This window comes from Cavia porcellus, unplaced genomic scaffold (assembly GCF_034190915.1).
Source record: "Cavia porcellus strain 051 isolate PalLab524CR breed Dunkin Hartley unplaced genomic scaffold, mCavPor4.1 scaffold_15, whole genome shotgun sequence".
Classification (NCBI taxonomy): domain Eukaryota; kingdom Metazoa; phylum Chordata; class Mammalia; order Rodentia; family Caviidae; genus Cavia; species Cavia porcellus.
In genome coordinates this window covers 11,607,142-11,632,112 of record NW_026947498.1, presented here as the reverse complement: position 1 = coordinate 11,632,112, position 24,971 = coordinate 11,607,142, and the positions used below count along the sequence as shown (strand labels likewise).

The 24,971-nt window shown below is 49.2% G+C and overlaps 1 protein-coding gene and 1 pseudogene across 1 annotated transcript; one reads left to right on the top strand and one right to left on the bottom strand.

Annotated features, from left to right (window-relative positions):
* The first annotated feature begins 1,234 nt into the window (after positions 1-1,234).
* Lss (lanosterol synthase) lies at positions 1,235-23,152 on the top strand. Its single transcript, XM_003463153.5, has 22 exons — positions 1,235-1,371; positions 1,514-1,682; positions 2,237-2,375; positions 4,018-4,126; positions 4,985-5,106; positions 6,186-6,282; positions 10,059-10,194; positions 10,737-10,845; positions 11,154-11,272; positions 12,151-12,248; positions 12,697-12,724; positions 13,810-13,866; positions 14,505-14,576; positions 15,392-15,442; positions 15,637-15,786; positions 16,384-16,480; positions 17,079-17,184; positions 18,942-19,007; positions 19,421-19,501; positions 20,072-20,242; positions 21,170-21,248; positions 21,656-23,152. The coding sequence occupies exons 1-22, from the start codon at positions 1,358-1,360 to the stop codon at positions 21,785-21,787; spliced, it is 2,202 nt and encodes a 733-aa protein (XP_003463201.1). The 5' UTR covers positions 1,235-1,357; the 3' UTR covers positions 21,788-23,152.
* LOC106026061 (small ribosomal subunit protein uS7m-like) lies at positions 9,144-9,825 on the bottom strand (annotated as a pseudogene).
* Positions 23,153-24,971: the final 1,819 nt, after the last annotated feature.

The window sequence follows — 24,971 nt, the reverse complement described above, 5'->3', positions numbered from 1 at the left end:
CTATGCTTCAAGCCCAAGTTTTCACTCCACGTTTTCTTAGTTTACCGCCTCACTGGCCACTAACCCTTTAAATTAGAAAAGTTTGTGACTCTCAGGCTCATCTTAACTTCTATTCCAATCACGATTTCAGATACCACTTGAAAACAGATGACTCCTAGATTTTCTTTAGCTTTGTTCTGTCTTTAATACCTTCAGCTCAACATTTCCCCTTCATTAGTGAACATCACTGTTAAACATGTCCTAGTCTGTATTGATATTTTCAATCCAACTTCCCTGTTTGAATGTCGCCACTGTATACTTAACTATTCAGGCCAAGACTACTTGGAAAAATTTTTTTCCCCAATGATTGCATAGATATTTCTGAATTCACCGATTGGTTTTATTTTTAACATATTAGAGTACTATTTTACTCATGGAGTCCAGTCCAGTAAAGAATCAGTTTGATCCTTTTCTAGTTGAAACCTCACTCCTCACTTAGATTTTTCCCCTCGTTTATCTAGCTTTGGTAGACTCGCAACATAAGAGATTATGGAGTCCCTATTCCCACTCTTTTAACGTTTCTATTCGGAGGGGCTTCCCGCTTGTTTCCAGAGAAACCGGCGTTTTCTCGGTTAGTGAATTTGGGAGAACAGAGGGTCTCATGTGCTCAGACTTCTTTGCCTGCCTTTCCGGGGTCGCCATAATGGGCACGGCGGTGCGGGGGGCGCTCAGTGGCCCAGAGGCTGGGACGTTTTTGCGTGCTTTAGGAGAGATGCAGTTACCAGACCTTTGTTCTAAGCTTGTCCTTCCACCCATTTACTTGTGCGTGCCAAGGTTGTTTCCGGACCCGTCTATTTTACTGCTGTCTTCATTCTTTCTAGCGGGGACTGGAGAACGTTCTAACTGACGAGGTAGGCGTGTGACTTGTCCAGCTCTCAGGCTCCGTGCGGGGCAGAAAGCGCAGTGAGGGCGCAACGCCAGGGCTGGGAGCAAAGCACCACCTAACCAGTGCAGGTGGGGCGGGGACGCCCCCCGCAGTCTCCACGCGTACCCCTAGCCTGCTCCTCCCCGGTCGCTTCTTCCTCGCCACCGCAGGTTCTCCGAACGCCGCGCGCTTCCAGGGCCGCTCTAGTTCCGAAGCCTATAGCAGGCCGGCCACGCCTCTGACTCCGCCTTCTGATCCTCTCCGGGTGGAGCGTCGCGCGCTCCACCAGTGCAGTAGCTGGGCCCGCCCTGGGCTCGCCGAGCAGCGCTCTGATTGGCTGCGCTGGCCTCGGCCCACCGTGTTGCGCGTGTCAGCTGAGGCGTGCGCTTGCGCAGTTAGCGCAGTGGTGGTTAAAGTGTGCGCGTTGCGGGACTCCGTGGTCCTGGTTCAGTCATGACGGAGGGCACGTAAGTCTTGGCTGCGGAGGGCGCTGCAGGGCGGGGTACTCGAGGACGCGGGAGGCGCGCGGTGGGGGGAGCAGGAGGCGCGAGGAAGGGGCGGGCCGGATCGTGGCCACACTCCGTTCACCCCCTGCGGCGGTCCGCCCAGCTGCTTGCGGCGTCGCGGGGGACCCTACAAGACTGAGCCAGCAACGGATCTCAGCCGCTGGCGGCTCCACAGTGAGCTGGGGCGCCAGACGTGGACGTACCTCCCCGAAGGCGAGGAGCCGGAGCGCGCGCAGAGCGGCCTGGAAGCTCACTCGCTGGGGTTGAATACAGTGAGTGTCGCGGGAGCCGCACGGGGCCTCTGTCGGGGGGCGGGGTTGCGGGATGGAGGGTCCGACTCGGTCGCGTCAGGAACCGTCTACGTTTTGGGGGGGGCACTTTATTTGGAAATCATTTTAGATTGGCAGACGAGTTGGATACTTGTGATTTTGATTTTATTTGCAAAAAGAACTTGTTTGATACGATGTCCTGGTCGTGTGCACCCCTAAGTGAACGCCAGGTACAGACTCAGTGAACCGAGCTATGGCCACCAGCGCCTACTGGGCCCGCCCGCATGGGCGTCATGCCCTACCCCACACCCTGTGAGTGCTGAGCTTATTCGAGACATAATGGAGAGGTTGTGAAGAAATTTGCAGACACAGAACTATAAAGTAAAACCGCGTAGCAGGCCTTTTTCTTTGCTGAGATGTAATACTGTCAGCAGATACTTTCAGCTGGAAGTCAAAGTAGCTTAGATTTACTAGTCAGACTTGGGCTGTGGAGGAGGAGGGCTCTTCTGGCCCTACCACAAACGCTGTCAGTTCTCATGTTTTTTCTCCCTTTGTAGAAGAGTTACTTTAAAGACCTGCCCAAAGCTCACACAGCCCACGAAGGGGCTCTGAACGGTATAACATTTTATGCGGGGCTGCAGGCTGAGGATGGACACTGGACTGGTGATTATGGTGGCCCACTCTTTCTACTGCCAGGTAGGAGTATGCTGCCCCAGCCTGAGGGCAAAGGTTACTTTTTTTTTTTTCAGTACCAGGGATTGAACTCAAGACTTTGTGCTTGCCAGGCAGGCGCTTGTGCCTCTGAGCTAAATCCCAGGCCCTGACCTTGGATCATCTTTAAGGCCCTGGCCTGGCTTGGTCTAGGCCAGTGGTGGTGAACCTGTGGCATATGTGCCACAGTGGGCTGTTTGTTAGCATTAAAAGCTTTGAACCACTGCCAAATGCTGGTCTAGGCTCTTGATGAAGCAGGTGTAAACCCAGAAGCACACAGGAAAAGAACTGAGGGTGCTTGCCCTAGGCAGCCTGGTGCTAGTGCCAGTAGGAGGGAAGGCACATCTGGCCCAGTGTAGGATGGCAGGCAGTCTGAACTGTGATAGGGAAGCAAGGCAAGTTAGGGGGACTTCTTGAGACCCAGTGTAAATTGGGAACAGCACTTTACATGGAAGGCCCAGCCTGTATGAAGCATCTTGGTGGGTGGGTTTGTAGGTGGCATGCTGGTGTTCTAGGGAGCAATATAAGGTTTTTTTGTTTGTTTGTTTTTGTTTTCTTTTTCTTTTTGCCTTTTTGAGATAGGGTCTTGCTATGTAGTTCAGGCCTTGAGCTCACTTTGTACCTCAGGCTGCTGTTAAACTTGCAGTGATGCTCTTGCCTCAGCTTCCACGTGCTGAGATAACAGGCATGCACAGCTTACACCTGGCTTTTGAGTTCTGTAATACCTGCTGTGAACTCATTCCAAAGAGTGGCTTGAGGAAGTTCTGGCAGAGACCCTTAGGTTCTGGCTGTTAAGTGGTGATAGAATTGCAGTTGAGTCCTAGGACACTGAACTGATTTGGCTGGCCAAGAATGTTTTGCATTCTCTACAGAAACAATGTAATCTAGAGTTTTTCCTAGAATTTGTGCAGCAGGCCTCTTTTCCCCACTGATGTTATAAGACTATTGTTTCAGTGCCCTGAATTCTTATGCAAATACTGTATGAGTTTGTTTCTGTGATAATTCTGCCCTGGGACCTTGTGATAATGCAACCTCTAGGTGAGAGCTGGGGGTAAAGGGAGGCCCAAGCACCGTAGTGTGTTCCAGAAGACCAGGCTAGGAGAGAAGTTTCCTTCTGAACAGTGTTGTCCCCCGGCTCATTTGCAAAGTGTGTGAGCTTCTAAAAAGTATACAAAACAGAAAATAAAAATAAGCAGTAAACATTACTCCATCCCACTTGACCATTTAGTGTTTTTTTTTTTTTTTTTTCCTCAGCAGTTAGAGCAAGACCTAGTCTCCCCTTGTGGTCAACTGAGCTTGAATGCTACCTCCTCTTGGGTCTTTAGGATACTTGTGGGAGGCAACCTTAGAGCCCTGTGTACTATTTGGTGTTTCTGTGGCCCTGACATTGTTGTAGAAGTTAGGCATGGCTCAGTGGGCTCTGTGGACCCAGCGCTGGGAATGTCACCTGTGTTGTTCTGGCACTGTCTCTAATTGTGTTCCGAAAGGCCCTGATCCAGCCCAGGAGAAACGGCCTTCTTAGGCTCAATTCCATGAGAAGGAAACCTAGAGGGACAGTTCCCTGTTTGAGTGGGGGTCCTCAGGAGGAAAAGGGCAATGCTGAGCTGTGATGCTTCCTGCTACACAGGCCTTCTGATCACATGCCACATAACACACATTCCTCTGCCGGCTGGATACAGAGAGGAGATGGTGCGGTACCTGTTGTCAGTGCAGCTCCCTGATGGTGGCTGGGGCCTGTGAGTATGCCCAACTGCATACGTGTACAAGTGGGCGCATGTATGTGTTTTTGTGTAGGCAGTCCTCAGGTTTCCAAGCAACTGCTGAGAGGGGGGTGACTGAAGCTGTGGGCTTGGGGTGGGGGGGGGAGGACCTGGAAAGAGGTGAATGGGCTGACAGTTATGTGCAGGCTGGACTTCTTTTCATACCTGGTATTGTAAGTGGGTTTCATGATCAGTTAAGGGTGTCTTTGAGACCCATTTGCCATGTGAAAATCATCAGTGTTTTATCATTCAGGCAGAAAAAACTGCCTTCAATTCAGTGGCAGGGTGTTCAGCAGCTTCTGACTCTGCTTTCCTGGTATGGGGTAAAGTCTGGGAGCGACAACCCTGCCTACCCAGGGTGCCCTGAGATGGATGTGTTGACTCATATGTGGAAAGTGAGCAGAAGGGTGGGGCAGGTGGCCTAGGAGATTTTAGAGCAGCTCAGAAGTCATGAGAGGAGAGTAGGCTTTTCATAGTGATTCCTGTGCTGTCATACCATGTTGGTTAAAGGTCTTCTAGGGTTCTTTCTTAGGCAAATTTTACTGCCAGTATTAGTTTATGTTTATTGTTTGAAATGGTGGCACCTTTTTTTTTTTCTTTTTAGGTTTTCTTTTTTTGGTAGTGGAATCAAATCCAGGGCTTTTGCACTGAGCTACAAAGCTGATTTTATTTTTTATTTTGAGATGGGGTCCTGCTGAAATTGCTCAGGCTAGGCTCAACCTTACAGTCCTGCTTCATCTTGTAAGAATGCTGGCTTAAGGACCTATGTACTATGCCTAGCTTTTATTTCTTAGAAGTAAGAGTTCCTTTTCATACCAGATTGATATCCCATAGGCACATTGAGGACAAATCTACAGTTTTTGGGACTGCACTCAACTATGTGGCTCTCAGAATCCTGGGTGTTGGTCCTGATGATCCAAACCTGGTACGCGCCCGGAACCTCCTTCACAAAAAAGGTACACCTTCATGAAAAAGGTAGAAAAAGAATTTGTTATACCAGATGAGAGTCAGAAAGATGCACTTCCAGAGAAGACACTGGGCAAAATACATAAATATATGCAGAAATTTTAATTGCTTAATTTTTTAAAGAGCAAATTAAAAACAGCCTGATAATTCCATGTCTTATGAATTGGCAAATCTTTAAAAGGCCCCTTTCCATCTCAGGGTTCCCATGACCTGCACTTTTTCATTCCACTTTCCACTCCTAACCTTGCAGTTTTGCAAGCTCCTACTTACCCTCTAGCTTGCACCTCACATGTCTCTTCTATGAGATTTCTTGGTAAGATGTGTTCTGAACATATTTTCATGAAATCCTGTACTGTTTGTAATTAATTCATCATCAGCATGTTGAGTTCCCAGGGTTCCCTCCCGTACTCCTGGCACTGGCCTGGTGGGGGAATATTTGGGCCACATTCTGCCTAAAAGTTACCTAGGTCTTTTTTGACTTTGTGGGTTAGGGCCAGAACTTTCTCATAAAATGTGTCCAACTCAGTGTTGCTGTGCATTGTACCTGATAGCTGCTGCTGCTGAGGGAGGTCCTGGACGTGGGCTGACAGGTCCGATTTACTCTAGCCTGTTATTCACATGTGTTGGACTGTCTCTCAGGTGGAAAAGCACAAACAGCTTAGGCTTGGTCTGAGAGGAGACCCCAAAATACTTTCTCATTCCCTCCCTTCTGTCTCCCAGACATTTGTGGCCATGGCACATTGCTTGCATCTGGATCCCTCCATCTCCTGAGCAGCAAGTGTCCTACTCATTCTCAGGTAGCTGCCTTGTGCTCTTGGAGACAAGAGGTACAACCAGCTCTCCTGGGGCTGAACATACTCCTGAGAAAGCTGCTGGTTCCACCCAGCTGTTTTGGTGTCTTGGGTTGCTCTGGATCCTACTTGTCACCTGGGGTTGCAGGACCTGCAGCAGGCTGCTCTCAGCTGATATGGAAAGTGGGTCACATGACCATATAGGTCAGTCTTCATGGGTAGAGCAGAGTTGGTTCTGCTGACGGGAGGCAGATGACATGGACCTGTTTTCTTTCTAGGTGGTGCTGTGGCCATTGCCTCCTGGGGAAAGTTCTGGCTGGCCATCATGAATGTTTACAGCTGGGAAGGCCTCCACACCCTGTTTCCTGAGATGTGGTAAGCTTGCTCTTGCCAGTCACATTGCCTGTCCTTGTAGATGGGTAAACCAGGTGGGGTGCATCAGGCCTCCAGCAGAGGCTCTTTGCCTACTAAATCACACAGATATATGGAATCAGGGTTCCCTATTGGGCAACAGGGAAGGGAGAGGCACTGAGTCTGGCTATATGACCTGGTTGTATGTTGTATGTGGGATGATACTAGAATCCATTGTATGGTATAGAAAGCAGCTCAGGCTTTCTGAGGTAGATAGTAGTTCATACCTGGTAAGTAAGAAAATCTTGAGCAGGTATAATTAAAGAGACATACTTGGACCTACCATTGGCTGTCATATGATAATTGTATCTGTCCTTCCTGTTGCCTGTTTCAGAGTGAATGTTTATCAAGTCCTGGGTATCACTGTATCCATGAATGTTTCTGTGTGCATCTTTAGGTTTTATTTAATGGAACCACGCTCATTCCTTAGATTTTTTTTTTTTCTGGTTTTTTGAAATGAGATCTTGGTTTGTAGTTCAGGCTGGTCTTGAGCTCACTATGTCGTCCAGTCTGGCCTTGAACTCATGCAGGTTTTCCTGCCTCAGCCTCCCAAGTGCTGAGATTACAGGTTCATGCCACCGTGCCCATTCATTCCTTAGAATTTCATATCTACTGCCAGCATCTGTTGATAATTTCTTTTCTGGGAATTGAACTCAGGACTTTGTACTTGCCAGGCAGACACTTAAGTGGCTGAGCTATATTCCCCTGGCCTGTTGATGTTTGGTAAGCAATGGATGAAAGCTGTGAACCACTCCCCAGAAAACACTTATATGTATACATTTACCCTGTTGCTACAAAGTGTGACCAGAATATACAAAAATATACTATGAATATTTTAAGTTTCAAAAATGTATTACAGTAAAAGCCACATTATCATTAATACCTGTAAAGTACTCTTCTCTGGCTTCAAACACTTTTCTTATTGTTTTTGCCACTTTCTGGGTGGTTCTAGATATCCTTTTTGTTGATTTTTATTTAACAGCATGGCACCAGAAATATGGTGAGTGCCATTGTACAATCCATCAGAAAAACCAGCTCATAAAAACTTCATAATGTTGTCATCTATCTTATTCACCAGATCTGCTGTGGTGCAACTTCTTGTTCTTGCCCCAAGTCAAAATGACTGAGAAAGGCAACAGTTTTGAATCAGTTTAGAACATCGAGGCAGCTACAGCAGTACAACTAAAGATCTCAAGGACTTTAGAACTGCTTTAGGAAATGGCAAGGACGATGGGATAAGTGTTTTCAAATTAAGTGGGCAAGTATTTTGAGGGTGATTAGTAACAATGTGTCTTTTACTCTTGTAATTTTATAAAAATTTAAATGTTCAACATACATTATCATCATACCTCATATATATTGGAATTGGGACCCCAGAACTTCAGAGCCTAGGTGTGGCCCCTGCAATGTCCCTGGAGTGCTATGGAAACAGGCAGTAGGATCTTGTGGTAGGTGACTAGGTAGAGGAAGGAGGGAGTGAAGGGGCCACTAAAGGAGGATGGCAGAGTCCTAAAACAAGGACGAAGGGCTTGCTCCACAGATTGGGTGGTGACAGGTGGGAGGGCTGCCAGGTGTTGGGTGAGGGGCAGGGATTATGGACAGTGCTGCCTGTGTTTGGTACAGGTGGTATGCTATTGCCTCTTGGAGAGATGCCCTGGGCCACGTTGGCATCCAGTGGTCCACTACTGGGAGCTGACAGAGCTGGACCTGCAGTGTGAAGAACAGGCTGAGAAAGGCCCTGAGAAGAAGGGTGGTTGTTGTAGCCATGGGGGTGGGGGATGGGGGGTGGGTTTCTAAAGCACTTCTGAAGGCTGCAGTTGGGGGCTGTATCTGATTTGTGTCCTTGTGTGGTAAGACTGTTGGTCAGTGGTACTCTGCACTGTCGCTAGTGTGCTGCTGGTCCTTGCTGGAGTTAGTTTAGGGTGTGGGTTGGAGGTTGAACACTAGGAGTTGAACAGTAGGAATGGAGGACCAGAAACCTTGAGCCTGTCCGGCTTTGGAAAAGCTAGAATTTGTACCCAGGGTTTAAAAACTGCCCTTTGTACCTAGTGAATGAGCCCTCAAGAGAGCACAGGAGACTGAGGCCTATTGTTCACATTTACAGAACAGGGAGTATGGGCAGTCAGTGTGGCTTCTCCTGACCGTGTCTCATGAACAAGAATGGACTTGTGAGGGGAACAAATGGGGAGCTGGTCAGATGCTGTCCTAGGAAGCTGGTAGGGCTGTTTCTGTGTGAATAGATATTGAGGTTCTGAGGAGGTTGACAGGCTTAAATTTTTTTATCATTTTTTATGGTACTGGGGATCATAACCCAGGGTACTCTATGATTGGGCTATATCCATAGCTCTTTTTATATTTTGAGGCAGGGTCTTGCTAAATTGCCCAGGCTGGCCTGAAACTTGGAATCCTTTTGCCTCGGCCTCCTGAGCAGCTGGAATTATGAGCGTACAACACTGTTCCAAGCAGGCCTAAAGTTTTTTTTTTTTTTTTTCCTCCAATGAGTTTTAATCAATGGTACTTCTGTATTAGGGAGAGGATTTTCTAATCTGATACTGCAGTTTCTTCCTTTTCTACCTGAAGTTTTGTCCTGAGCTGAGGAAAGAGAAGACTGGGCCCTGAGTTTCTCAGAAGTTCCCAAGTCAGTGTTTCCTTTTTACAAGGAGACAGGGCACAGAGAGCCAGTTCTAGCGCCAGTGAGAAAGGGTAACTGGACAATAAACATGTTGCTCCATCCTTCTTAACAAGCACTACACTCTTAATACACAGGTACTTCTCAGTGGGACACAGGGCCTTGGATTCCTCCCAGAGCCTCTCCTTTCTGTCTGTCAGCAGCAGTAGTGGGTCAGGGCACTATTGGCCTCAGCCATTTGTGCATGTCCTGCTTCTTCTTGATCATGGGACCCTGATCAGGAAAAGCCTGCAGCAGCTCATGTGACAACTTCTCTGGTGTCTATGTCCACCAGTGCTTATTTTCTTGGTACTCAGTGGTCATCCACTTCATGGCCAGGAAGTGGCAATGTTGGTCAGCTAGGGGCACAAGGACCTTGTAGAAATAGTCACCTTTGAAATTGGGTACTAGGCTCACAGCTTCTCAGTGCTTGGTGGAAGATGATGTAAGGATTGTGTTTGATGGTCACCTGTTCCTCTGTAGAAGCATCATGCTGTTTCTTATACTGCATCTTTTCCATAGCTCCCAAAGTCTGGGTTATGAGTGATCTGGCCAGTATTTTATTTCTGCCTTTCATCATCATGTTGGTGAATTTACTAATCCCTAGGTCTGCAAACAAAGTATGTTGTTGTCATTAGGGCTGCTTTGATGAGCTGAGTCTTCCTGAGCTCCTCCTGTTCATATTTCTTCTCCTCGCTGACCTTAGCCATGGGCTTGCGGTAATATTGTTTATCAACCAGAGGATCTTGAAATTCAGAACTATAGTGACTATAGTTGCAGGTGGCTACCAGGGCCAGGTCAAACAAAGATTGCACTGCCTTTAGCACAGGGGCAGCCATCTTGGTAGGCTACAAGGACCAGGCCTAATGTTTTTAAAGTACATTTAAACTACAAATGGTCACCTCCTCTTAGAACACGAAATGCTGAGTAGGAGGGGATGTCAGCTTCTTGGGAAGTAAACACACAGGTTTCACTGCACTCTAGGAGCATATTCACCACTTAGGACCCATGGCTGCAAGGCTGCCAGAGGGGCAGACAGGGTCCACTCTTACTATCATGTGCTATCCCCTAGGCTGTTTCCTTCCTGGGTGCCTGCACACCCCTCCACTCTCTGGTGCCACTGCCGGCAGGTCTACCTGCCCATGAGCTACTGCTATGCCACTCGGCTGACTGCCTCAGAGGACCCGCTGGTCCAGAGCCTCCGTCAGGTGAGCCCCTGATCCTGAGGGTCCTTGTCACAGAAGGAAGACAGATGGCACACAGTCTTTGTGCCTGGGTTTCACACTCTGAGGACCTTGTGGAGCCTTCACCTTCCTCTCCTGTAAACAGTAAGAAATAAACAATCTTTGGCCAGAGGCACCTATGCTATGGGCCAGGCAGCTACTATTGCCCAATGTCCTGGGACCATGGAGACTTCGTGGACTTCAGGATGTGGATGCTCAACCCCTAAGCGGTCCTGACCCATGTGTAAATTGTGTCCTTGGGAAACGTCCCTGCAAAGGGATGGATAGGGGTTGGGCTATACCCTTAGGAAGGAAAGGCCCCTCAGAGTGGCCCTAAAACAGCTGAGCCATCTGACCTCACCTTACAGTGGTTATTTGATAAGTGTTCCCCAACCTGTGAGAAAGGTGTCACCCAGTGGCCCAAGGCTGGCAATTAGAGGCTACTTGTGGCTATAGCCAGGTTGGCTCCGTATCTGGGAGGTGTGTCTGATGCTCCACTAGTGGTTATGGTGCCATCTACCCTCCAGGAGCTTTACGTGGAGGACTATGACAGCATCGACTGGCCAGCACAGAGAAACAACGTGTCTCCTGAAGATGTGTACACACCACACAGCTGGTTGCTGCGTACAGTGTATGGTAGGTGTTTCGTAAGGCAGTGATCCTGGGCAACCAAAGTCAAGGAGTCACTCATTTATGCCCCCATTAGTTCATTTGTCCTGATTATGGTAGTGGACAACCTCCTCTGCTGGGCCCTGTCCTGAGCAACACTGAGGACCACCTGGGCAGGGCAGAAGAGGAGGCACAGGCAAGGGTGGAGTGAGTAGAATCAGGAGTTGGGGAGAGAGGGGCTGAGACACTGTTCCCTGTTAGAAGGCTATGGGAATATCAGGTTGGGGCCAGAACATATCCCATGTCTGGTGCCCACTGACACTGCTGCCCTGCAGCATTCCTCAACCTGTATGAGCGCTTCCACAGCACCTACCTGCGGCACAGGGCCATCCAGGTGCTGTACGAGCACATCGCTGCCGATGACCGCTTCTCCAAGAACATCAGCATTGGCCCGGTCAGTGCCCTGCCCCTTGTGATCCCTGTCTCCATGTAGCTCTTGAGGACAGAGAGGACCTAATTGGTGCTCAGAAGCCCCTGATCCCCCACCTACCCACCAGTAGCCCTATTACTGGAGATTAGTGCACACAAGTACATTTAGGAGGAGGCCTGCTTAAGAGAACTCCTGTCTTCATCTCTTTTGCCCTGGGCTCAGTGAAGCTGCCTCACCCTCCTATTCCCACCACCTGGCTCTTCTCTGTATGTGTCTGGATACTTGCTCTTTGAGGCCACCTCCTGAGCTTTCTGGCCAACTGGAAGGAGTGGTTTCTTCCCCTGACTTCCTCCTAGTCCCTATTTTAGATTGTTAAATTTAAAGGTACCAGAGTGGAAGTGGCAGGGCTTTTGTGTGCTGGTCTTTTCCCTTGGTTCCTAATCTTGCTTTGCCTCCTGGGACTGTGGTGTCTAGTGGAATCCAAGTGTGCTCACACTCTCCATGCCTCGGCTGTGTTACCAGTGGTCAGGGCATATAGTTGAGAACAGGCAGAGCTGGCAAGAACCTGGCAGGAAGCAGGCACTTAGCTGGGATGCAGCTGAACTGGGGGTAAAGCTGGACTGGGAAGCAGCTGGGCTGGGCCAGTGGGCTGCAATGCCACTGTAATGTGGTGGGTCAGTGCATGTATTCTCTGGGCAAACCACGAGGCACTAAGCCTCCTCACCCAGACCCTCCTAACCCTACCACACCCTGAATTGGCTCTTGCTTGACCTTGGCTAATACTGGACTGAGTCTGAGTTATTTCCTGGGGACATAGCTGTGCATGTGGTACACTTGGGAAGCTCCTATTGGAGCAGAGGTGCCTTGTCTTGGAGGTGAGGTATATGCCATGTCTGCCACAGATATCGAAAACCATCAACATGCTTGTGCGCTGGGCTGTGGACGGGCCGTCCTCCTTTGCATTCCAGGAGCACGTCTTCAGGATCCCTGATTACCTCTGGTGAGTGGTCACGAAGTGGCAGGGCAATGGCACTTAGTCCTGACTACAGACATGCAGGTTTGGGTGATGCTGGATCTCCCCCCCCCCCCCAATCAGTGTTGGTTGAGAGGGGCCAAGTACCAGTCCCTGGGAATAACCCCTGGAACTAGAAGGCATGTGGGAGTTGGCTGGATGGGAGGATTTACCACCTAACAGAAACATTAGATGGTTCTGGAAGACAGAACTAGGAAGCCTGTGGATGGGTAGGGCAGGTTTAAATTAGTATGAGGAAGGTGGGGAGGTTGTCAGCACTGTCTGGCTGCAAATTGGAGCCATGAGGGCCACAGCAGGAAGCTATGTACTTGTGGAGGTAGTCTTACTTCTGGCAGTGCAGTACTGAACCGGGCCAGCAGCATGGTTAGAAGCTATGGCTATGGGCCATTCCTGACATGAGCTTTTCTCCTCACAGGTTGGGCCTTGATGGTATGAAAATGCAGGTAAGGGCTGTGCAGCCTTGGTCACCGGTTGCTGAGATTCCAAAGTGACTCCTCAGAATAGATCAGCAATGCACAAAGGAGAGGCTGAGTTGCTCTCCAGTCTGTGTGGGGAAAAGGGCACCTTATAGGTGCCTCAATCTCTGGGATTGCTACCATTCTCACAGATCCAGCTATAGCCATAATATCTACTGTCTGCCCTATTTATCAGGATGGGATAAACTACTACAGTGACAGGCCCAGATAAGGCCCAGTCCCTGCAGAAGTACTTATTTTGCACCTGTGACAGTGTGATGTGGGCCTTTCTTCTCTGCAGTTATTTGGAGGGTTCCCCCAGCAGATCACTGGGGCATTTTCCTCAGCTTTTGGCCCCTCGGCTCACCTTGGTCATCCCTGCAGCTGTGAGTGGAGAAGTCAGTGGATGTGCCAGGGTTGGAGCAGCATGTAGACGTCTTCCTGTGGAACCCAGTGTTAAGGAAAGGGACACTAGGCCCCTCAAAGGAAGAGCATGGATTTGCTGGACATGGCAGAAGTGTGAACAGCATCTTTCCAGCCCTTCCTGTTCAGGGTGTACAGCAGATACTTTTCTTTCTGGGCAGATATGCCTGATTGGGTCCTTGGTCCCCAAAGAAGCATTTATGGGAGAGCTGATCCTGTGACCATTCTGTGAGCTAGGGGCCTAGGGCTCTGTCAGACATTTTACAGGGCCCTGAATAAAGGTTATATTACTAGGACCAGTCTTGCCCCTCGTAAACTGAGATCAAGTGTTTTGGGAACACAGGCTCCAGTCTATGATTGGAGGTGGGCATTTCCTGTCATCCTGGGAGAAGTATGGCATCTTGTGAGGGATGGTCCAATCCTAGAAATGCCTTGAGTCACTGCTGGATGGTGGCTCATGAAGGCAAGTTCTTTGTAGGCCTTTACCAGCAGAAGGGTGCACAGTGCTCAGCCTGAGGTGGCAGTGAGTTGGATGTTTTTTGTACTGGGGTTCAAACTCAGAACCTCACGCTTGCCAGGTAGGTGCTGTGTTGCTGAGCTATATCCCCAGCCTGGCTGCAGCTGTTGAAACATCTGTCCTTTGCATGCAGGGCACCAATGGCTCACAATTATGGGACACCGCCTTTGCTATCCAGGCTCTGCTGGAGGTATGTGGCTGGGTTTGCCCTGCAGCACCCACCTCACCTTCCTGTGTGTAAGGACTGCACGTCTCCCCTGAGGGACATAGCGCTGTGAGCATACACTGCCCTTGCTCTCATGAGGCTGGCACCAGAGCCTCTGTGAGTGACACCAAGGAGGGAGGTATTGGCCTGTCTGGCCTCCCTGGATGGTGGGCTGAGTCTGGGATTTGAGAGGGTAACCTGAGGAGACAGTGGAGGGAGTTGGGCAAAGTAGTGACCCTCCAGACAGAATGAATACAAGGCTCTTAGAACCTCAGAGGCTGGCTCTATTTGGAGCACATGATGCAGAGGAATGAGAATATTGTGTTGGAGGAGACTTGGGGGTGTTTCTGGCCAGGCAGGGCTGTCTGAGGCAGAGGCAGTTCCTCTAGGGAACCTCTGGGGTCTCCTGAGAAGCAGTCTGGCTTCTGTCCAGGACAGTGTATCCTCATTACTATCTCTAGTCACATCGCATTGACTTTCTGTCTTGAAATGTAAGTGTAGCAAAACCCGCTATGATTCTGCAGAGATATGTGTCAGTTTGCTTCTGGTTCCCAGGTGGGGCAGAATTCACCAGGACATTGGGGGATTTGGCTCAGCTGTGCTTTGCTGTTGCTGTCTTCCAGGCAGGTGCACATCACAGACCCGAGTTCTTATCCTGCCTGCAGAGGGCACATGCATTCATGCGGCTCTCACAGGTGAGGCCAGTGCCCTCACACTTCTGTCCTGCTCAGTTTCTTCCTTGTCCTCGTTCCTCTGTCACTTCCATCCACCCCAGTCACCCCAGAGCTGCTCTTGGCATGGGCTGTGGTACATGTGGCCCGTGGATGCTTCTACTCTTCATGCTGGAATGGTGTACAGGACTTGGGACAGCCTGTGGTATAGCCAGGAGCTGCATTCCTGAGCCCTAAGGCTGTTCTCACCCTTGTACATTTGAAAGCACCTCAGGCCAGTGGAGACACAAACCTGTGGCTGTCACCTCATGGGATGTTGTGCAGCCTCTGATCTGAGATCAGCCAGTCCTTCCCAGAGACTTGAGTGGATGTTTTCATTGTCTTGCTCCTCCCTGCACCCTTCATTGTGTGTCCTGGTGTCCTGTGCTGACTCCACATCCCAGCCATAGTGACCAACTTCAGTTTAAGCCCCTTATGCCCCATTTCCCTGTTCTCAGAGCTTACTAGGATGATGCTTGTCTCGGGCTGGTGAGAGCTCCCATAGTAGGAGTGCTCCTTCCTGGGACCGACTCTGAGGTGGAAGGCTGGACCCTGACCACACTCACAAGTCATCAGCTCTTAAAAGCAAGACTGTGAAGTTGGAGCAGGAGAGTGGGGTATTTAGTGCTCTGGCAAACTCTGCCCAGCAGTGATGGTGCTATGGGACTATAACTTCGTGGGTGCCTTGCTGTACTCCCTTGTTGGGACTGGCAGTAGATCTGGCTCTCAGGTCACAGTTTGGGGTCTCTGGTGACAGTGTGTCTCTCTACATTCCACCTATGCCCCCGGGTGCTGCCCAGGTCCCAGACAACCCTCCAAACTATCAGAAGTACTACCGACAGCTGAGTAAGGTATGTGTGTGTTTTCCTGCCCCATGCTTCCCCCAACCTGAAGGCATCCAGGGAGGGGTTGCAGACCAGTGCATCCAGGGAGTCCCGTGTTGGAACCTCAGGGTCTGCCTGGATATGTCTGGGCTGCTGTGCAGACAGCAGCTCTAGGCGGGGAGGGGTACTGTATCTGTGGATTGTCATGTTCCACTCCACAGGGCGGCTTCCCCTTCAGTACCCTGGACTGTGGCTGGATCGTGGCTGACTGCACAGCTGAGGGCCTGAAGGCTGTCTTGCTCCTACAAGAGAAGTGTCCCTGTATTGCTGAACGCATCCCTCAAGAACGGCTCTGTGATGCCGTGGCTGTGGTAAGCTCACTCCTGCACCACCTCTCATGCCCTGCTGTGTGTGCTTACCTTCAGACTGGGCAGATGGGGCCAGGCTGTGAGAGCTTATGCCTAGAGAATTATGTATGGGCACTAGAAACCCTGGGATGGCCATATACCCTGGGCTTGGTGCTGTGGAGCTGGGGCCCAGCTTTCCCTCTGGCAGCCAAGGGAGGCTGCGAAGCTTCTAGGGGTTTTCTGATTCTGGATTCTGGAGACTAGAGCCTATCTCTACATTCTGGCTCCCATGGACATCTTTTTGGAGGGCTGGTGGTCTCTGCTGGGTGTCCAAAAGGAGAAACTGCTTTTGCATAACTCCTTCAGTCCATTAAGCCCTGGAGCTTATACCAGTCCTGCTGTATCGGTGATCACAAGTGAACGGGTGCCTCAGGACCTGTTACCAGATGGCTGCACAAGGCTATGGCTATAGCAGCTGTATTGGGCACTGAAGTGCTTGCTCAGCATGCAGATTGACCCACTGCCTTATTAGCTGTCAAACCTATGGTGCTTCTAGAAAGCTCTGTTAGGAGCTATGGGCTCTGAGCACATCCCATTCTCAGAATATCCCTCTGGTTTTAGTTACTGAACATGAGGAATCCTGATGGAGGGTTTGCCACCTATGAGACTACACGTGGGGGGCGCTTGCTGGAATTGCTTAATCCCTCGGAGGTCTTTGGTGAGTGGCCTGGACAGCAGTGCAGTGCACAAATCAGAGCTGATGTGGTAGCGGAGATACCTTGGGAGTCCCCTGTGCCATGGATGAAGGGTTACCGTCTGTTTTGGGCTTGGGTGGGATTCATACCCAACTCTGGTTCCAGTCTGGGCCAGTCTTGCTTGTCCACACGAGGCCATCATGCGTCCTGAGCACCCTCATGCAGCTCCTAGCACCTTCATGGAGTTGCAAGTACCCTCAAAGGCTGTGCTGTGGGCCATTAGACTGTCTGCTTGTTGCCACAAAGGTTCTGGTCTGGCATGGGAGGTTCTTTTTGCCTGAGGGACCTTTGGGTACTTACTGTACCCTCCTTTCTGGTGTCTGGTATTTTACTTCCCAACTTATAAAGTAGATATTTGACGTGGGCTGCAGCTATCCACTGTGTTCCTTGTCTTGACAGAACCCCTTCCTTGCCTGATATGACACCGGTGTGCAATCATTCTTCCCCTTGTGGCCACATTGCTTGGGCAAGTTGGGGTGACATCTGGGCACAGGTTCTGGCTGACCTGGTCTGAGTCACAGCCATGGGTGGCAGTGGATCTCACAGATTTCCTTCTCTCAGGGGACATCATGATCGACTATACATATGTGGAGTGCACCTCAGCAGTGATGCAGGCACTGAAGTGTTTCCACAAGAATTACCCAGACCACAGGGCGGCAGAGATCAAGTAAGGAGGCTCAAGGCGCAGAATACCTGCCATATGGCCATGTCACCAAGCCAGGGACATACCTTGAGCATGTCACAAAAACAAGGCCCTGGGCACCTCAGCAGGGTAACTGAAGAGAATGACTCATTTAAACATTAGGAGTGAGCTGGACATGAGGACTGCAATTTTAAGACCACAGTGGGTGCTGGGCATGGTGGCACATGCCTGTAATTCAAATACTTGGGAGACTGAGGCAGAAGAGTTTCCAGGAGTATGAAGCCAGCCTGGGCTACAAAGTGAGTTCAAGACCAACCTGAACTGCATACTGAAACTGTCTCAAAAAGACAAAAAGAAAAAATCCACAATTGGTGACTTAGCAAGGTCTTCAAAATTAAAAAGTCAGAATCCCAGCACTAGAGGATGAGGTTTTACATAGTAAAACCCTCTTTCAAAAAACTGAACGCCATACCCCACCCCTCCAAAGTAACAACTGAGGGCTGGGGAAGTAGCTAAGTGGTAGAGTGTCACTAGGTTCCATCCTCAGCACTGAAGAAAAAGACACTCCCACCGTGCCACTTCTAGTGTCCCTGAATTCTGAGCAGGAGGGCGGAGGGGAGTGAAGGTAGCAGCTGTAATACAAAAATGGGTTATTTTCACCATCTTAGTGTTAAAAAGAAACATGCACACCTCACTCATCCAGATAAATCCAAATAAATGACAGTTAAGCAGTCTTTCACACCTAGAGGCAGCAGCAACCACTCAGAAGTGGATAGGCCCTGCTGCAGTACTCAGAGGCCATGGGGGGGTCGCCTGTGCCCACTCACCACCTCCATGTAGGGGCTGCCCACCTGCCCTCAGTCATGGGTTACCCTTGCTCATTTGAATTGTGTGTAAGTAGAACCCACAGATGATTTGCTGAAACTGGTGTCAGTAGTGACCCTCTGCTCTTGATTATTGAGTGAATGTAGGTGTCATGTTACCCATTTGCCTGTCCTTGATATGTGTGTGTGAGAGAGAGACTGATGATTAAACCCAGGGCCTTAATACTGAGCTACATCTCAAATCCCTTTTTGTTTTTTAAACTTATTTTTTATTTTAGATAGGATCTTGCTAAGTTCCTGCCACAGTGCTAGAATTATAGCCATGAGCCACCATTCTTGTCTTACTTATTTTTCTCTCATTGTTGAGACAAAATACCCGATGCCCAAAGTGAAGCAAGGGAAGGTTTATTTATCTTACAGGTTTTGGAGGTTTTAGTCTATATTTAGCTGGCTCCAAGGTGGTGTGGCGGAGGGGCAGCCATTTATTGTGATCTCAAATGACAAGAGCAACAGCACAAAAGAGGGAAAGCATGCTTCTTTTTTTTTTCTCCCTATATTGTTTGCTGTCTCCAGGTTTCTTGGCAGGTGTAGCACCTGGCCAATCCCAGCACTAGATAATGAACCAGTCACAAACACCAGACTCAGCCATCTTTATAACTGCATGAGGCTTGGCGGGGCCACCCAGACACAAACCATAACAATACTCAACTTGTTGATCCTACTTCCAACATAGGCATCATCCTGAGGTTTATTTTTCTCTTGCTTTTTTTTTGGAGCTCTTGACAGTCTGCTTCCCTTTCCCATGTTCTGTAGCTGCTCTGTTTTTTCTCCTATCTGAATATTTTCACCTATTTTCTAAGAGAGATCATACTCATTCTGAGACCATGGCAGGGTTAAAATTGGGTAGGAACTATGACTTTTCTGTAATGTGCATAGGGCTGATTGCCTGTGTTACAGGGAGACCCTGGAGCAGGGCCTGGCATTTTGCCGGAAGAAGCAGCGGGCTGATGGCTCCTGGGAGGGGTAAGTGTGCCCAAGCTGAGTGTGTGGGGTGCTGGCATGTGTGTGCAGAGGTGTGTGGGGCAGGGACCTGTATGCTACACCAGCTATCTCTGACTTCCTGGCACACTCTTGCTCCTAATTTGGTACTTGACTTTTCCTGATGTGAGTGCTCATGATGTGGGAGCACCAGGGCTCTGTGTGGGAAGTTTCATGGCCTGAATGTGATTGTTCTTCCTTGCTTGTACAATGGGGTTGTGTCTGGTGGCTGAGTGGGTAGGAACTGCTGCTGCTGAAATCGTGTGGCTGTCTGAGGGGCAGATATATGCCTTTCTGATGGTAGCCTCGGCCCTGCCCTCTGTGCATGGCACCCCAGTGTGTGCAGGCAGAGTACCTGTGCTCTGGACCCAGGCTGAGGCCTTCCCCTCTCCCTCTAGCTCTTGGGGCGTTTGTTTTACATATGGTACCTGGTTTGGCCTGGAAGCTTTTGCCTGCATGGGACACACCTACAAAAATGGGTAAGTGCCAGCACATGATGTTTTTTGCTTTGATGTGTGATTTTTTAAAAAAACATATGTAGCATTTTAAAATAGTGGGAGATAGGATCAGAGTCTCTGAAAATATGAGTTCCAGGTCAAAATAAAGATGTCTTCTTAGTTCATGAGCCATGACTATGGGCCACCTCACAGAGCACAGTGCCTGCCTCCTACACCCTACCCCCAGTTTGAGAGAGCTAGGACCCAGAACGTTTGCTGGGCTGAGATAAGGCCTCAGGTTTAAGCCCTGCCTCTAGCTGCCTTACCAGCTTTTGGGTCTGGTGGGTCCAGTAGGTATTGGGAGCAAGAAATGCATTGGTCTTGGCTGGTGCAGCATGGATGCTCCTAGACATGTCTTCAGATACTCCTAGATAGCTAGACTGCCATGCCAGTGAGGCCATCTGCTGTACCAGAGCGTTTCTGCCATTCTCTACAGCTTAGGAGGCAGGTTTGTCTGTCCTCATCTGCAGGCCCCTCCCCAGGACCATATGGCAGCCAGGCCTGGCAAGTGGACTTGCTGAGAAAGTGTCCTAACTCTACTGGTCTCCACAGGACTGCTTGTGCAGAGGTCTCCAAGGCCTGCAACTTCCTGCTGTCCCAGCAGATGGCGGATGGAGGCTGGGGGGAGGACTTTGAGTCTTGTAAGCAGCGGTGTTACGTGCAGAGTGCCCAGTCTCAGATCCACAACACCTGCTGGGCCCTGATGGGGCTGATGGCTGTCAGGTAGGGGCTCAGGTGGGGTGGAAGAGGGATACTCAGCTGCAAATGGGTGGCCTAGGCTGAGTGCAGATGTGGGAGGAGATGATGCCACAGGGCCGCACTGCCACTCAGCTGCTACTATAGGGACAAAGGTACTTCTTTGAGGCCTGTTGCGCTGGTCTGCCTGAGTGGGGCCCTGCAGAGAGGTTTGCCTCCAAGGAGTGGACTGTTCACTGCAACACAGTATCTGCCAGCATTAGCTGGCAGAGCAAGAGGAGCAAGGCCTGAGGTCAGCAGGCTGTGGGTGGCTTAGTGTGGCAGTGGTAGTTGCCTTCTTGATTAGAGCACAGCTATCTATCTGCGGCTGTCCTGGGCCTCCTGTGTACATCACTGACACTGAGCCACATGCATGTAGGTGCGTACTTATCAGACAGGGCACACATAGATCCAGGCACACACAGAGATGCTCCAAACTGTGTTTCCCTATTAAAATGAGCCATTTGAAGAATCTTCCTAAAATCCCCTCATTTGGTATGACCAAGTACATCAAAGCCTGGGAGAAGCAAGGGCTGGACACAGTGACCCCTCATAGTTGGCTCTTGTCTTGCTGAGCCCTTGATCCTGATCTTATCCTTACCTTTGTGTGTGTCAGTGTGCTAGGTGCACACAAGGCTTGATCTTCTCTCCTGGGGAACTGACAGCACCTTGTGCCAGGGCACAGCATCAGCCACAGGGTCATACGTCCCCCTTTCTACTCAGCGCTCTCCTTACATGGGCTTGCTTCTTGGGGTTCCTGGGAAGAGGACATACAGGCTGGTCAGTCCTCTGCACTATCACTGTAGCATTTGGGGTTCTGTGCCTGTACTGGGTGTACAACAGTAAAGATGTAGGTTTATGCTGAGAAGCCTGCCAGGGCCGTCATGCTCCAGCAGTCTCTTTTTTTCCCCCCAGGCATCCTGATGTGGAGGCCCAGGAGAGAGGAATCAGGTGTTTGATTGAAAAGCAGCTCCCGAATGGTGACTGGCCCCAGGTGTGTGAAGTGTGTGAGGCCAAGCACTGACCTCCAGTTTGCACATGGGTTTCTACCCCACCCCTATCCCATGTCCCTCTTGGAGTACTTTGAGGATTTGGGGTGAGCGAACTCTGCCAGCCAGAGACCTGTGAGGGTGGTATGGCTGGGATATGTTGCCATATTCTGAAGTTCTGAGCGGGTCTCAGAGGTATCTGGCAAAAGCAGGTGTGGGGTCTGTAGGGTGAGTGAGTGGGTGTGAGGCTCGGTGGGAGAACTGCCCCTCTGTCTGCTCTCCTGGCCTTTATTCAGTCAGCTTTTCCTGAGTATACATGCTCTGGGCTGGGTAGTCCCATAGTAAGGGCCACAGTGTGGGACAAGCCCTCAGCCCTGGTGAAGCCTTTGTGGTCATTTCTGTGTCTTTATAGGAGAACACTTCCGGGGTCTTCAACAAGTCCTGCGCTATCAGCTACACAAGCTACAGGAACATCTTCCCCATCTGGGCACTTGGCCGCTTTGCCAATCTGTACCCTGAGAGAGCCCTGGCTGGTCACCTTTGAGAGCTGCCCACTAATGGTGGATGGGTGTTGGGTGTTGGGAGTTGGGTTTCCAAGTTCCATGTAAGACAGGTGTCTGGGCCACATGGTGGAACTCCTATCACCCTGCTGTGGCTTGCAGCTACTCATCTTCCCCTTCTGTGGGCAGGAGTCTGGGACTAGGCTTGATTAGGGATGGGTATAGTTAACTTTAGTCACTTGATTATCGGTATAGGTTTAGTTCTGAGAATAATTGGGGTGAAGAAGGAAACAAGATGAACCGTGACCCCTGAAGCACAGCATCTTCTGGAGGATTTTCTTGACCAGTCACTGTCCTCCGGGGCAGCTGTGGCTGCTGCACTTCTTACCTGGAGTTGTGGAGCAGCCCTGGGACAGGTTCACACTGACCACTGCTCCTGCATCTTTTGTGTGCTAGGCCAAGGGATGAACAGCAACCCTATGATGCTGGTGGGTGAGGGACCAGCTGGACATAAGTGGAGAGGGGCCCCTATTCTTTATCGATGTCCCAGAACTTAACAAACTGAGTATGGGGGATCCCAGTGTCTTATGCTCCAGCATCCTCACAGTTGTCACACAAGGAGGCTGCACGTAGAGGGGAGGGGTGAAGTGGTCACAGTGGTTACCGTATCCTCTGAGCCTCCTAAGCCAGTCTGGAACCCTGTGACCAGGAGAATGCCCAGGGCCTTTTAAGGCTCCAGGGCCCCTGCCAGTTGTGTGCTGAGCTGAGGTAAGGGGCAGGTTTCTGGGGTATTGCCCTTTAGTGTACACCCTGAATTCTGGCTTTGCCTTTGAATCACATGATGAGCACTTGGATTCTTGGCCTCCCCAAAGTTGAACTGTTCTACTTGGCTAATGGCACTTCCTAGCTTCCGCTGGCGTACTGTTTATTCAGCAAGAAATCCAAGGACTCAGAGCTGTCTCTCTGAGGCCATTCCAGAGACTGGGCCACCTTGCTCCTGCCCAGCCTTCTCAGCCCCTTATGCAACAGCTCTAGCTGTGTCTCAGGTACTACCTGCACTGTTCTTTGCACTGACCTTTCATACTGCCACCTGCATCAGGACAGATCTGCCTCAGTAGTGGTGGTTGTCTCCAGGGACTGTGAGCCTTGACCAGACTACTATTCAGGACATTGCGTCAGCTGGGTATAGGCACATGCCCATCGTCCCAGCACTCTAGGAGGCTGAGGCAGAAAGATTACAAGTTTTGTTGAAACTTAGACTGTGTCTCAAAAATAAAAACAAAAGGGCTGGGGATGTAGCTCATTGTGAAGGCCCTAAGTTCAATCCCCAGTATGGAAAAAACAAAAGTGGATCAAAGATCTTAATGTAAAATGTAAAACTATAAAAAATAAAAGGAAACTTAGATGACCTTGAGTTTGGTTTGTTTGTTTTTTAGATGCAACACCAACAGCGTCATCCATGAAGGACATTACACAATGTCTGCTCTGTGAAAGACAATGGGCAAGAGAATGAAAAGGCGTTCTGGGGGAAGTGTTTGCAAAAGATGTCTGATGAGGATCACCATCCAGGCAAAACAAAACTCAAAAATTTTTTAAATGCCCTTGTCCATTTTTTTTTTTAATTAGTACCTTTTGTGGATTAGAATTATAGCTCAGCAGCACAGCACCTGCCTCATAAACATGAGGTCACAAGTTCGATTCCTAGTACGAAATAACCTAAAATTGGTACATTTTAGATATACGTATATATTACATTCCTCATATGAAATTGGTACTTGTACATGGTATATCTTGCTGCTTTTTCCCCATTCCTTACCCCTCCCTTTAACCCCTCTTCCTCTTTATTTGCAAAAGCTTTGTTTCCATTTATTCCATTTTTTGTCCTCTTTCTCCCTCCACCTTTATTTCCCTTGTCATTTGAACAAAAACTTAAAAAACAAAGTTTTTAAAAATGAGTCAAAGATAAACATATATCTTGCCCAAAAAAGGTATGCAGATGGCCAAATAACTTGTGAAGAGATGCTCCACATCATGACATCAGGGAAATGCACATTACAAGATACCCCTAGCACACATTGGAATGGCCAAAATCCAGAGTACAGCACCAAATGCCAGTCAGCGTGTGACAGCGGAACTGATGGGAATGCAAAGGAGAGCAGTCGCTTGGGAAGACAGTGTGCACTTAAAAGAGTCTTACAGTATGACCAAGCTATCATACTCCTTGGTATTTAATCAGAACCAAAGATTTGTGTTCACAGAAAATCCTTCACAAAAGTTTATAGTTTTACCTATAATTAAACTTGGAAGCAATCAGATATCCTTTAGTAGATGAATGGATGAGCTGATACTTCTGGATGATGGACTATTCACTGTTAAAAGTAAATGAGCCATCGAGCCATAAAAGACAACCTTAACTGTCTTGTTAAGTGATGTCAGGGCTGCTTGCTATGTGATGACTGTAATGTATGACATTCCAGAAGGGACAGAACTAGAGCCAGTGTCAAGGTCACTGATTGCCAGAGGCTGGAGGAAAGTGAAGGATGAGAAGGCAGAGCATGGGATTTTGTGTTCCTGAACTACAGTATGGTCCTGGAGTGGGTGCACAATGTCAAAAGGAAGCCTTTGTGAACATGGGTCAGGCAGGCCTGTGATTCATGTCAGCTCTCGGGTGGGGATGTTGGTAGTAGGAGACCATGCACATGTGGGAGATGTAGAGGTGGTTTCCTTACTTGCCTCCCAACTTTGCTAGGAACATGAAACTGCTTTAAAGAACTTTTAAAAAATGAAGGCACAGGGTTAATTAGAAAATATTTCAATTTAGGTGAAAGTGAAGCATGACATCAAAATTTGTGGGATATAGTTAAAGGATGCATAAAGGATGGTATGGTGCTCTGGATTTTGGCCATTCCAATGAGTGTGCTAGGGGTATCTTGTAATGTGCATTTCCCTGATGTCATGATGTGGAGCATCTTTTCACAAAGGTAGGTATGAAAGGTTTAAAAATTGATCTAAACATCTACTTAAGCTTAAAGTCAAAACAGATGGGGGAAAATACAGAGCAGAAATCAAATACAGTAAAAGTAAAAAGTTGATGCTTTGAAAAGATTAACTAACCTTTGGTCTGGTCACATTAAAAAACTGATTCAGGAATTAAGGTCCATTACTGCACCCATGAGACTGGTCGTCGGCCCCAGTTTCCTATCCAGCCTGCCTCACCTTGTCTGCCTT

Coding starts and splice junctions, on each gene's coding strand:
- Lss (XM_003463153.5), top strand. Junction 12,725..13,809: donor TTGATGGTATGAAAATGCAG/GTAAGGGCTGTG, acceptor CTTTGCATGCAG/GGCACCAATGGCTCACAATT. Junction 15,443..15,636: donor ACTACCGACAGCTGAGTAAG/GTATGTGTGTGT, acceptor TCCACTCCACAG/GGCGGCTTCCCCTTCAGTAC.